This window comes from Canis aureus, chromosome 3 (genome assembly GCF_053574225.1).
Source record: "Canis aureus isolate CA01 chromosome 3, VMU_Caureus_v.1.0, whole genome shotgun sequence".
Lineage (NCBI taxonomy): Eukaryota > Metazoa > Chordata > Mammalia > Carnivora > Canidae > Canis > Canis aureus.
The window spans coordinates 58,951,769-58,964,900 of NC_135613.1; the positions used below are offsets into that span (position 1 = coordinate 58,951,769).

Sequence of the window (13,132 nt, forward strand, 5' to 3'; positions counted from 1 at the left end):
ATAGTACCCTCATTTTATAGATGAGGACATAGGGTCAGAAATGCGTGTCTCTGCCCCACTGTGGACAGAGGCCGTCAGGTCTGTGTGTTCAGACTCTACCTACCAAGATGTCCTTTTTTGCATCCTGCCTCTCTTCCTCTTGTTGGCATTGTTTGTACGGTGCTGACATGTGGAGGAGAGCCTTCTTAGCTGCTGGCTTGGGAGGGTAAAAGCAGCCTGCCTCTTTGCCCTCTGATACCCTTTGTCTTTGTAGCCCGAGGGAAGAATGCATCTGTGCCCAGACCCTGCTTCTGCGGCTCCTGCAGAGCTGCTTGTCAGTGCTGCAGAGAGACGGGCCAGCCACCCCCGAGGAGGCCAAGGCTCCCCGGCAAAGCCCTGGAGGGGCGGGGGCTGCCAAGGAACTCCACGCACACTTATGCGACGGTAGGGACTGGGCTTCTTGAATGAGACTGTGTGCTGGCAGCCTTCCAGGCCTCTTGCTGTGAGAACAGGGGTCCTGTGATCACACAGACCCAGGAGAGGGATCCCTGGTTTGGGAAATGAGTGTTTTTTTGAATCTTGTTGTGAGTTGTCCGAGAATTCACTCGTTAATGACTCTATCTCCTGGGTTCTGACACACGGGTGTGTCACCCAGAGAGTATTGACTGTCGTGAAGACACTGGGCTGGGTGGAGGGCAGAGGGTAAGGATGAGCAGGGATCACACACCTGGCCACGTGACAGCACTTTCAGGGCTGTGCTGGGTCGTGTCTCAAAGGGACAGGGAAATAATGAGAGGAAACCTGGCACGTGCGGTCGCTGTGTTAGTTGAGTGTGGTTTCCTGATACCGCCTTGCCGTGCAGAGGTACCATTCTCTGCACGACAGGGAGTAGGGAGTTTGTGGGCAACTTAAAGCACGTGTGTGTGTTGAAAGTGAGTAGATGGGAAATATTAAAGCTGAGTCCATTATTCATTTTCCTCAGTGGTGGATAGGGTGGACGGAGACTCTGTGCCCATGGAAACATTAAAACAAGAAGTCAGGAACACCCTTCTCAGTGGGGCTGCCGTCTTTTTTCCTGATCGACAGAGCCGGAGGAGCCATCTCTTCACCATGATGGTAACCATTTGCATCACAAGTCTGGGGGATGACATGTATTAGTCATCTTCATTTTCTCTAAGTATCTCCTCAGTTTCAGTTTTCCAGATGTGTATGTAATACTCACTATGTGTGGAGCAGTGTGGGACACAGACCCCTGAGGACCTAGTACCGCCCTGCAGGAGGGGATGGCAGGTCAGAGCCTGTGCTCCCACAGCGGGGTGCAGTCTCCACCCTTTTAGTGATTTGCCTGCAACAAGCATTCTTTTTAACATTTTCATCTTTTATTGTGGGGAAATCTAAAATACAAAACTAGAGTAAATACAATACCTCCTGCCCTATGTGTACCCATCACTTAGATTGTAAACTTGGGCTAATTTTGTTCATCTGTGATCTGGGTCTTCCACGCTCTCCCTGCCCTTCCCCCAATATTATTTCAGAGTCCATCCCTGACCTCTTCATAAATATTTCAGATTATATCTGTCATGAAATGCAGCCCTTGCAGACACCGTCTCCTCATCACTCAGACATTAGTAGTGGCGGTAAAATATGCTTTCGGTATTTATAAGCATTATGTTACCAAGTGGATTAGCCTGTACAAAGATCCAGGGTTTTCATTCGGAAGGCAGTATTTCTGTGTGAAAAATGAGTGGGATACATGGAAAAAGATAATTAATGATAATGTAAGACAAGGAGAATTTTCTCTGCGGTTGGGCTCTGTGCTCAGCCTGGAGTCTGGTTGTGCCTCTCCCTGCCCTCCCCCTCCATGCATTTGGGTACGTGTGTTCTCTGTTTCTCTTTATCTCTCAAATTATTTAAAAAAATAAAAACTTAAAAATTTCTCTCACTAAACCACACTGAAAACTTCTAGGTCAGGGAGATTCAGAGTTCCTGGCGTTCCAGTGATGGTGCAACACAGGGAAACATAAAGAGTAGCAAGGAAGCAGAATTACAGGCCAGTCTTACTTGTAAACATAGTTAGAAAAAACTAACAAAATATTAGTAAACCACTTCAGTAAAATACAAAGTCCTGACAGAGTTGAATTTACCCTAGGAACACAAGGGTGGTTTAAGGTTAAAAATTAGTAAATGAAGTCAGAGGAAGAAGTTATGTCAGTAAATAAAACATTTAAATAAGATTAAATTCTGTGGGTGATTAGAACTGTAAAACCATTGGCAAACCCAAAACAGAAAGAAAGGGACTCCCTCAACCGGTAGAGGACATGAACCCCAGACCTTTAATAAATTATATACTGGGTGAGTGGGCCACTAGAAGCATCTCTTTCAAAATGAGGAAGCAGACAGGATTTTTACTGGCCGCTGCTTCTCCATGATGTCATATTAGAGGGTCTGGCCAGTGCGGTAGGACAAGGAAAAGAAATTTTTTAAAAAACAGATGGTAGGAGAAAGCACAAGTGGGGAGGAGAGGGAGAAGCAGACTCCCCACTGAGCAGGGAGCCTGACGTGGGACTTGATCCCGGTTCTCTAGGACCAGACCCTGGGCTGAAGGCGGCACTAAACTGCTGAGCCACCAGGGCTGCCCAGGACCCTGAGATCATGAACCTGAGTTGAAAGCAGGCTCAACCAACTGGGCTACCCAGGCACCTCAAGGAAGAGAAATTTTAAACATACCAGTTGGAAATGATAAAAGAAATAATTCTTTATAGGTGATACAGTTATAGATTATTTTTTATTGTCTGTAGACAAGCCAGCAGTTGAATTACTGGTAAGAGTTTGATGAAGAAAACTAGATACAGCATTTTTAAAAAGCATTTCTAAAAAAAAAAGAAAAATCATTTCTAAATGCAACAGCTAATTAACAAGTGTAATAAAGTGATCTGTGGGATGTGTAGAAAGAAATAAAGGAGGGATCAATAGCATAAAATGTGGCCTCTGGTGCCCGAGGCCTACAGCCCAGCTGGGGACACCTGCCACAAGGAAAAAAACGCAGATGTGTTCCACTTTTTTTTTTTTTTTAAGATTTTATTTATTCATGAGAGACACAGAGAGAGAGAGAGAGACAGGCAGAGACACAGGCAGAGGGAGAAGCAGACTCCTCACTGAGCAGGGAGCCCAACATGGGACTCGATCCCAGGTCTCCAGGGCTGAAGGCAGCACTAAACTGCTGAGCCACCAGGGCTGCCCAAGATGCATTCCACTTTTAGAGGAGAATCATGATGGGGCAAGTGATTGCAGGTGGTTCCTGAGAGGAGGAAGGATCTTGGGGGGTTTTCAGTGCTCTGCAGGGTTTGTACATCAGCCTGGAGGATCAGTTTTCACATGGAGCCATGATGTTGGACAGCATCAGTGGCCTGCCCGTGCCCTGGACTATGGGTGGGACTCCATCGGACTTGTTTACCAGGCTGCTGAGCTATGATAGGTTTGGCTAGGATGTGTTCCACACAGAAAAGGAATGGACATATAGCCTCTCATGTGACGCTTCTGTTAGTGGAGAAGCCCTGTCACTTTCCCTGGCCTCTCCCTGCTGATGGCAGTGGTCAGGGTCCTCCCGATTCATGCTGATGACTGAACGGCTATGCAGATGGGCCCCGGGGCTCAGGTCTCTGGAAATCCACCACCTTACCTAACAGTTCATGTTCAGTGCATTCATGGAATTCAGAAAGTGCCCTCTAGTAGCCCAGTAGCCTTGTCAGAATGTGATTCCTGTTAACTGTCCTCACAGGCTGCTCTGGCTTGTGGAGGGAAAGCTTTGATCTATTTAAAAACCAAGAGAAAACTCACAAGAAACACCCCTGCCCTTTCCTCTTGCGACACCATACCCAGTGACGGAAAGCACACATCTTAGCGTTGGCATCAAGATTTCCAGCAGGAAAGCTTGGAAATGGTAGCTTTGGCAGTGAACAGAAGTCAACCTGATGCCTTGTTTAGACAGGTGCTCCCACCGAGCACCAGGCTGCTCTTAGCTAGCGCCATGAAGCATGTGCCCACTCCAGCTTTCCTCTCACTTGGGAACAGTGGCCAGTGCGTGCTGCCCCACTCTCTGGAGTGTTGTGGAGCAGATCCCCTGATCATGCTCTTCCTTGTTTTCTAGAAGAATGTCACCGAGCAGGAACACAAGCAGTCCCAGCAGCTCACTTTCCAGTCACTATGCACCTATTTCAGGTAAGTTCATCGTTGTTTTAGGTTGTGTAATAGCTCAGATCTTTGCAGAGTTTTCTTTAGCTGTCCCTCCTGTTTGCTCAGCCAGGTTTCTAGAGTGAGCTACCACCAGTCACAGCGATGACTAGAACTAAAATAATCTTGTCAGGAGTTTAATTCAAGTCCCAGTCCTCATGAGACCGTTTGGAATAGAACTCGCTGAGGATCTCTGAGCACTTCAGATTCTAAGTGATGTCTGAAGACACAAACTGAAGCCAGAGGAGTTGCAGTCCTCTACCCAGGTCTGAAAACCCAGATGCACAGAAGGGTAGTCGAGCAAAGGAAGGAAAGGGGCTGACTTGGAGATTTGTACGAGCTCTGGCTAGCAAAGCAGCCAATGGGCATGTAGGCTGTGGTACCGCAGGAATAGGTTCTTGAAGAAGGAGGGAACTAATTGCCCAGGCTACTGTCTGCACCTCTGCCTGTAGCTGGTGCAAGAGCAGACTGGAGGGCCATGTGAGGGCTGTTGAAGGGTGCCTGGACTTGTGGGTCGAGGGCCGAGAGAGAGCTGCGGAGCTCTTGTGGAGGGCGTTTGGAGACAGAGGAGGTTCAGCCTGGGTTGTCATGTTAGCCAGCATGACGTCTTGCTCGCAGTCAAGGTTCATCAGATTGACTTCTCAGAATCTCCTCCTAGGACTTGAGGGTTTACGGGCTTTGCTTATTAGGGACATGGGGACAGAGGGTGGCATAGACCCTGCTGGGATGTGGCCTTTTCCTGACCCAGACCCCTCACCTTCCTGAGAACTGGCACTGAAATCCTGCTCTAGGTTCTTTTTTGGAATAAAAAATAACTTTTTTTGAGGTAAAAGTGTGAAAACGCCTCCCTGAACAAGGTGTCCTGACAGATGTGTGTACTTGCAGTGACAAGGATCCAGGTGGTCTTCTGCTCTTGCCTGAGAAAGGTGACCTGGCTGACATGAACAGCAGCGAAGTTCTGGCCGTCATGAGCACCCTCCTGTCCGTTGCTGCTCGAGAGGTAACTGGGGGCAGCTCTGCTTCCGTCCTTCCTCCTTCACCTCGTGGTCTGGTGATCAGTCACAGTGTGGATGTAGCTTTGTCCCCACAGCCGTGACGGATGGGCACTGATGCTCCTCAGCCCACCGCGGCTCCTCTCCCGCTCTGGTGGTGAGTGAGGCACGCTGGCCTGTTCTGTGGTCACCAGTGAGCAGTAGATGTGTGGACGCTCGTGGAGACTTCTGTGCGGAAGACGAGGGGGTCTGTGGTATGGCTACGGAGCCCGACGTTTGGGCGTGTGTCTGTGGTATGAGTTCTGAGGAAAGTGTAAGATTGCTTAGTAAATCCTCAGGTAAATCAAGTCTGGAGAGATGGTGTCTTTTCTTCTGTGGTAATGAGATTTCCAAATTGTTACTTTATTCTTTTTAACATGAAGGATTGTTTCTCAAGATGTAGTCCATGTGTCATCTGGATCCAAATCAGCTGGTGTATTTGGACAGAAATTTGGGTTTCAAGGGCCCGGCCCGGGCTCCTGGTGTAGAACTTCTGGAGATGGGATTAGGGGTCTGTGTTCTAGCGCACATGCCCGGGACTCTGACAGGACAGGACCCCCGTGGCCAGGGGATGTGTGACATGGGGACAGACGACACCCTTGAGGCTTTGGATGACAGAACTTTTCCTGTGGCTGAACTTTGAGTCTTGGTCTTGGTTTTAGTGCTTTCCTGCTTTCAGGTGCCACCAGAGACACAGTTTCATTCATTCTGGCTACTTTGCTCTTGGAGAGACATCTTTGAGTGCACCAGCGTGTCGTTTGCCAGGGTCACCCTACAGGCTGGCCACTTCATATGGCTTTCAGTCCAGGGTGGTCTCTGTCCCACCGTAACACCCGCGTCCTTTAGGGTGCCGTGCTGCATCAGCTTCACTTGTGCGGAGTGCTCTATGGCTGCTGTCACTCAGGGCTCTAGTGACTTTGCATCCGGTCTTGTCTCCATACTGTTCCATCTCTATCTTCTTTGAAACTCTGTGTCCCATTAGCCCCATCTGTATTTAGGCCACCTCCCGTACTTGCACGTGTGCATAAGGCCAGTGACAAGACGGGGAGAGCCGGGTGTTTGCAGAGGAGGATGACTGTGGGCCAACTTGAGATAGGCTGACTTGGCGGCTCTGGGGGCCTCCAGGTGGCGGGAGCTCTGGGTGCTCAAGAGTGGACTCAGTGCTACGCGTCTGGCAGCTACTGACCACCGGCTAAGATTCAAAGCCACAGCTGGGGCCCCTCCTCACCTGTGGGCATCCGAGGACCATCTCACTGGAAAGGCAGGAGGGCAGCAAGGCTTCCTGGGAGCCGCAAGTCTCAGGAAAAAGGAGTCTCGGGAGGCACAGTGATGGGAGAGCCACTGATCTCATGGTCAGGTACTGAGGTTGTGTGCTCTGGGTGGGAGCGGTGGCCTTGGGGAACCGGGTCAGCAAGCGGCAGCAGGGGGGTGGCCAGGAGGGAAGGGCTAATGCACAGCAGCCGCAGGTGTCTTGGTGGGATGGAGCTCATGTACAGGAGAGTAGGACCTACAGACGGTGCAGGGAACCACCTGGCTAGCTACATGCCTGCCTGCAGCTCACCCTCCTTCCTCCCGGCGGCAGCCACCCCTCCAATTTATCTGGACCTGTTCTCTCGAGTGTTTCCTGCATTGCAGGCTGATTTTGCCTGGTGTCAGGTCCACGGGGTCACAGGGTACACAGTCTTTGGGGACGTGCTGTTTGCACTCCACGGTGCTTTTTGAGGCTTGTCCGTGCTGACCTGTCGCTGGCACTCAGGGCTCCCTACACCTGCCATGGCGAACCTGGTTTACTTTGGAGGGGTAATTAGATTGTTTCCAGGTGGGGGCGGTTAAGCGGAAATTGTGGTAGGAATGTATTCCGTGGTTCTTTTGTGTAAGAATTTCCCACCGAGGTCAGGTGGCTCTGGAGAGAGCTTCAGGAGAGAGAAGCTGATAGTGGGAGAGTCACGGAGGATGTGGAAGGACTTTAAAGGTGGGGTGGTTGCGGCTGGAGCCAGAGAGAAAGGGGGCTTGCAGGTGGAAGAGGGAGGAGGTAACTGTGGGACGAGCCCCCAAGGGGTGGAAGAGGAGGACGCAGGCAGCGCAGGCCATCTGGGAGGCCTCCAGGGCATGGGGGGTGACAGGGCTCCTGCACGCCCTCTCCATCCCTTCTTCCCATCCCCGCTCCCTTGGATGGCCGTGGGTCAGGAGCCCGTGCCTGCATCCTGTGAAGGCCTTGCTGTAAATGCTCTCTCTCTGTCTCCTTCCTCGTAGTGTGAGCTCCTGCTGCTTACCACGGCCCAGGGACAGCCCGGCTCCGTGCTCTTCTCCCTGTTCTGGGCCGTCCAGGGCAGCCTGCTCTCCTGGTGCTACCTGCAGCTGAAGAGCACCGACGCGGGAGCCCGGGGTCTCGCCGCCCACCTCATTGACCAGTGTGAGTGTCAGCACCTGGCGTCATGAACCCACCAGCACAGAGAGGTGTATGGGCGTGGCTTTCTCCTTTAATGCCTCGTGCATGCGGTGCACATGGGGTTTGCTCTTCTATGTCTCTGGGATGTTTTTTCTTCCTAAAATGGGAAGCTGTACATGTGTTTTTGCCCAGAGTGTTCTGCTGACTGTGATCAGCCTAGGAGTTTCATCATGAGGTCGGGTCACTTCACAGCCGGAGGGGATGCAGCACGTGGAGGGGAATGCCACACTCTTCACTAGAGCCTGTCATCCCAGCTCTATCGACTTATCCAAAAAAAGAAAGTCTTTTCTTTTAAAATCTAAGGTAGGGCAGCCCAGGTGGCTTAGCGGTTTAGTGCTGCCTTCAGCCCAGGGTGTAATCCTGGAGACCCGGGATCGAGTCCCATGTCGGGCTCCCTGCATGGAGCCTGCTTATCTTCTCTGCCTGTGTCTCTGCTTTTCTGTCTCTTCTTCTGTATCTTTTATGAATAAAGAAATAAAATCTTTAAAAAAATAAAAAAATAAAATCTAAAGTATAGGTGAGCACTGCTTTGGTCTTTTCAGAGCCGGAAAATCCTCATACTCATGTCCGGTAAAGCCACAGAAAGTTCTGTGACCTTTCTCAGGTTCTGAGAGCTGCACAGGTGGGAAATCCCATCACATTTAGTCTCAGTAGTGTGACACCGGCTGACGGCGCCGAGCCCTGGCTCCTGTGGCTCGGCCTGTGGGCTGCCCGCTGAACACGGGCCCCTGTGAGCACAGGGAGCCCCCAGCCTGGCCACCGGGCCGCTCAGCCGACAGCTTCACCTACACAAGGGCTGTGCTCTCTGCCTCATCCCAAAGTAGCAAAGACCAAGAGATTTGCACTCCTTTCCTCCCAGAGGAAAACCGATCTGTGACCCTTCGTGGTCCCAAGGTCTTTCTCACATGGTCCTTGGTCTGGGACCCTCTCCAGTTTTGTCCTCGAGGATGACCAAGCCAGTGGTGTTTTTCACCACCTATCATGTTAATTACTGTCTTTATGTCTTGATAGATGTGGGACAGTTTGTGGCAAGCACGAGAGTGATTCTGGAATCCCTTTTGTCACAGTATAGTGGACAAACCATTGTAGAGAAACTGTGTAATTCAGTGTTTTCGATGGCAGCTCGTCAACTGGTAAGATGCGGCGACAGCCTTTGTGCGGGAGGAGAAGTGGTGACCTCTGGCCCCAGGCAGAGCCTGAGGCAGATGCTGAGTGCCTTGTCAATCTCCCCCCAGGTGATCTTCCTGCTGGACTTTTGCACTTTAGACATTTCACACTGTGCACTCCTGAGAGAGTTCAGTACACTGACAGAACTGTTAAAGCAGCTCTGCGCGGACCCCACAGGAGCGCCAGACAAGGTAACCCGGGTGTCTGAGTGACCTGTACAGCGCAGTGCAGACCCAGAGCGGTTGGCTTGGGAGCCCCCGAGTTCTAGCAGGGGTTTGCTGGCACGGGGCAGCGACAGCCCGAGCTGACCGGCGTGGTCAGCGTTAGGATGGAAGCCATGTGGAGGTCTGTCTTCTCTTACGGTGCATGAATGTGTGTGAAACCATGTAGCGAATGACCAGATTGAAGTCCAGAAAAGAGAATATATGGCGAAAGACAAACTAAAAGGATCCAGGGTACAGAGATTCTTTGCTATCTTTGAGTCTCAGACAACTGTGTGGGAATAGAAAGGGCATAAGCTGTAAAGCCTGTTGTTGTAAAGGTATAAGAGCAAGGACTCAAAGTGGACAGGGGAGATGATGGGGTCAGATTTGCCAGGGTCCAAAATTCAGTGTTTTTTCCACTGAAATTTGGAAATTCATGACTGTGATGATTTAAAGAAATAGCTCAGTCATGGCCAGAACCAGGAGCTCACTCTGGGGATCCTGTCGTGTGCTGCGGAGCCCAGTGTCCCCTGCCAAGGGTTCAGTGTGCATTGAGCTGTGTATGCAGACGGAGCAGTGGGGCGGCTGCTAGCCCGTGTGACCATCTGCGTCCCATGTCTGGGCTGCCTGTCCATAGTGCTGATGCAAGCACGGTTTTCTCTGTGGCCCACACAGAGTGACGGGAGCTTGCCTTCTTGACTCATTTGTGTGTGTAGCTCGATGAAGACACTTGGCAGCAGGAGTGTCCTGTGGTATTACACACCTGGACCAAGGAGTCTGCCCACAACTATGAGAACAATTGCCATGAGGTGTCTGTCTTCATCAGCCCTGGGGCAACCTACTTTGAGGTAGAATTTGATGAGCGCTGTGAGACTGAGAAGAGGTAAGACTCACGTGTTCTCTCCCTGAGCCACAGTGGGTGAAAGCGAGAGGAGGACAGTGACAGACATTATGCCTCCCCAGGTACGATTATTTGGAGTTCACTGACGCTAGAGGCGGGAAAACACGCTATGACACCAAAGTTGGCACTGAGAAGTGGCCCAGGGTGAGTGGTGCGCCCAGCACCAGTGATGCCTGCCCCTCTGCACTGGCTCTCCTCGCCGTTGGTCCCCGGGGGTGGGGCATGGTCCACGAGGGAACCATTTCTGTCGCACTTTGGTAAAAGGAAGAGCTGATGTCGGTTCGTACAGGACTGCCAGCCACTTGTCTTGTAGATACAGTTATCTCCATTCCCTTGATGTGTCATCTCGCTGCTCGGGCACTCTGGGGCCAACTTGAATGGTCACTGCAGAGACCAGATGGCCCCAGGGGTCTAATGACTTCCTGTCTGGTTGTTTACAGGAACATTGACCAATCCCTGGTTTGTGTTGCAGTGCCCAGTGTGAATGGGGGAGTAGTGGCCCTTAGTGTGGAAGGGCCGGGCCCAGGGGGCCCCCAGTATGTGGGGGGCCAGCAGTGCCCACTTGAGGCCTGCCAGGTCTCCAGGACACGGAGCCAAGTGCCACTCCCTGCTGTTGGTGCACTCTGCCATTGGTGATCTTGGCGGGGAGCAGCAGGGGGACACAAGCCCTGTTCCTGGATGAGCGGGAGTGGACAGGTGGGTGTCCACAGGTGACAGAACTGCCACAACTGCTGCTTCACGCGGTGCCATCGTGGACTGTTTCAGCTGCTCCTTCGTCCATCCCTCCTTCTCTCAGCAGGGTGGGCAAGCTGAGACAGTGCGGCTGGAAGGCAGACCGGGTGTAAACATAGAATGATTGAATCTTGAAGGATGTGCTTGCTGCTGCGGGTGCGCCTCTCCGGTGCGTTCCACTTCATGGCTTTTGTGCTTGTCTCTAGAAAGTGATCTTCAAGGCTGGCCCCCGGCTGCAGTTCCTCTTTCACTCTGACAGCAGTAACAATGAGTGGGGTTACAAATTCACCGTCACCGCCTATGGCCTGCCCGATGTGGCCGTGTCCTGGGCCCTGGATTTACAGCTGCTCGTTTGCCGGCTGATGGGACGCCTCGCTGCCCAGTGCATGGCGCTCAAGTCTGCGCACCGTGAGTCTCAGGCGCGTTGGCTCCACACAAGGGCAGGGTGGAGGCGTGTACAGGGCGCCCTTGCAGGCCCTGTGCACCAGACCCTGCACGGCGTCTGCTCAGCGCTGTTGCCCTGAAGCGTCTTGACGCACACTTGGGCACGTACCCCTGAGGGTGCTTAGGCTCCCCTGTCTGGAGCGCAGCCTGGGCAGGGGCTGGTTTTTAGCAGCACGGTCATCTCTTTTTGTTAGTGACATTTAGAAGGCAGAAATAGAATAAACCGTATATCCTTTAATCACATGAATGCTTATGTTAAATACGGAAACGTGGATTTTGTCTTTTTTGGGTTTTTTTTGGATTTTGTCTTAAAGTGATTTTTTCAACTTAGTTATTAAGTACATCCAAGAAGCAAGAACTATAGAATGAAACTTTCTAGTATGTTTTATTTCATTTCTGGAGATTTTTTGTCTGTAAAAGGAAAATACAGAAATTGCATAATGGAGAAAGATCAAGGAGAAGAGCCATTCCTGGTGCTAACACTTAACATTTTCACATATTCCCATATAGTCTTTGCTATCTAGTCATAAACACGTGTGGGTGGGTGTTTAATTCTTCTTCTTCTTCTTTTTTTTTTTTTTTGAACAAATGTAAGTTTATGAATTGCAAAAACTTCTCCATCATTGAGCACGTGTGCCCAGCCTGCAGTTACTCCCTGGTGGTGGCCCTCACATCCCTTCATCTACCTGACCGGGATTGCAGGGGTGCCTGTGACAGGCTGTCCCACAGTAGGGCCGCGCTTCCGGGCACCCTCTTGGTGGGGGTGCATTTGGGGTGCATGTCCATGAAGCAGCACAGCTAGCTCTGTGCTGGCAGGTGGGGGTGGATACCCTGCACGTCCGCAGGATGCCCACATAGTCGAGACCTTCTTTTGGTTGGCCCACCAACCTTAGTGTCCCAGGGAAAGCATGGGGCTCTCACCAGCCGCCTTCTCTTTCCAGAGTTTGGAGGCGACATGGCAGTGACTCCAGCAAAAATGGCGTTGGTCCTGAACTCTCCGCTGTGGAAACCTGTTTTCAGGCATCAGTTGAGTCCAGAGTTGGGATTAGCAGTGAGCTGGCCCACGCACCTGCACCAGGATAGTAAGGAGGTATTTATGTCTTTCTCCTTGGAGCGCAGTCTATTTGCTGATGGCTCCTGCTCCCAGTGACGAACCCTTGTGTTTGCGTCATCTTCACCCCCCTCAGCTGTTGGTGCTCTGATGGCACATGCCATCCCTTGTTCATGTGGTATCCGCATCACATGTGGCACGTGCCGGTTGGCAGTGGTGTTCAGACCCAGCGAGCAGTAAGTGCTCAGGAAATCTGGCTAGGTCGCTGGATGGGTCCAGTGAGTGTGTTCCCAGCACCTGCTGAGTTAATGGTTCATGCTGCACCTTCTGTTCCCCATGGAACAGCAGCACCCTGCCTGGGCTGGACAGGTCTGCCTATGGTCTCTGTTCCGTCCCCCCTGTCTCCGTCTCTGCCCTGCACTCTGATCTGGCTCCTAGCCTTGGCCACGTCACTCGGGCAGCCAAGAATCAGGGGCTCTTCCATGGGCTCTGTTATGTTTGGCTCCCTCACACCCTGCCTTGCTCTGGCTCCCTGTGGCCCGCTGTCTCCTCCAGCTGCACCCTGGCCTCCTTGCTGGGCCTCATCCCCTTCCTCCCTGGAAAGTAGGCTTTCCTCGGGCTCTCTCCCCTGTCCCACAGCTGCCGATACTTTATCCTGTCCCTTCTCTTGTGCTGTTACACCTGTGTAGAACCTCCCTGCACCTCTGTCTGGAGCCCCGGTGCTTCTTGGGCTCCACTCCCGTGCCTCTGTCCTCCCATTAGGTAGTCTGTGTCAGGAGTGGCAAGCCAGGACGTGTCCCTTCCCTGGCCACTCGCTGCTGTCACTGTGTATCCTGTGTTCCTTGGTGCTGAACCATGGCTCCCCATCTTGTTCTCATTTCTCCTGCCCAGTTGGCCGCCACTCCATGGACTTTCCCAGGGTGCATCCAGCTCCTCCCGTCTCCC

The 13,132-nt window shown here is 51.9% G+C and overlaps 1 protein-coding gene across 4 annotated transcripts in view; it reads left to right on the forward strand.

The window, feature by feature from the left end:
- The window catches only part of ZZEF1 (zinc finger ZZ-type and EF-hand domain containing 1), a 100,930-nt gene that overhangs the window by 42,905 nt on the left and 44,893 nt on the right, over positions 1 to 13,132 (forward strand). For 3 of the 4 annotated variants that reach the window (XM_077893192.1, XM_077893194.1, XM_077893195.1), the window contains 11 exons: positions 254 to 423; positions 962 to 1,095; positions 4,127 to 4,197; positions 5,095 to 5,209; positions 7,494 to 7,653; positions 8,701 to 8,822; positions 8,925 to 9,047; positions 9,776 to 9,942; positions 10,023 to 10,104; positions 10,899 to 11,100; positions 12,078 to 12,226. In XM_077893192.1, the coding sequence (XP_077749318.1) occupies positions 254 to 423; positions 962 to 1,095; positions 4,127 to 4,197; positions 5,095 to 5,209; positions 7,494 to 7,653; positions 8,701 to 8,822; positions 8,925 to 9,047; positions 9,776 to 9,942; positions 10,023 to 10,104; positions 10,899 to 11,100; positions 12,078 to 12,226 (1,495 nt within the window). The remainder of the gene's footprint in view (positions 1 to 253; positions 424 to 961; positions 1,096 to 4,126; positions 4,198 to 5,094; positions 5,210 to 7,493; positions 7,654 to 8,700; positions 8,823 to 8,924; positions 9,048 to 9,775; positions 9,943 to 10,022; positions 10,105 to 10,898; positions 11,101 to 12,077; positions 12,227 to 13,132) is intronic. The other variant, XM_077893193.1, reaches the window with a different exon arrangement.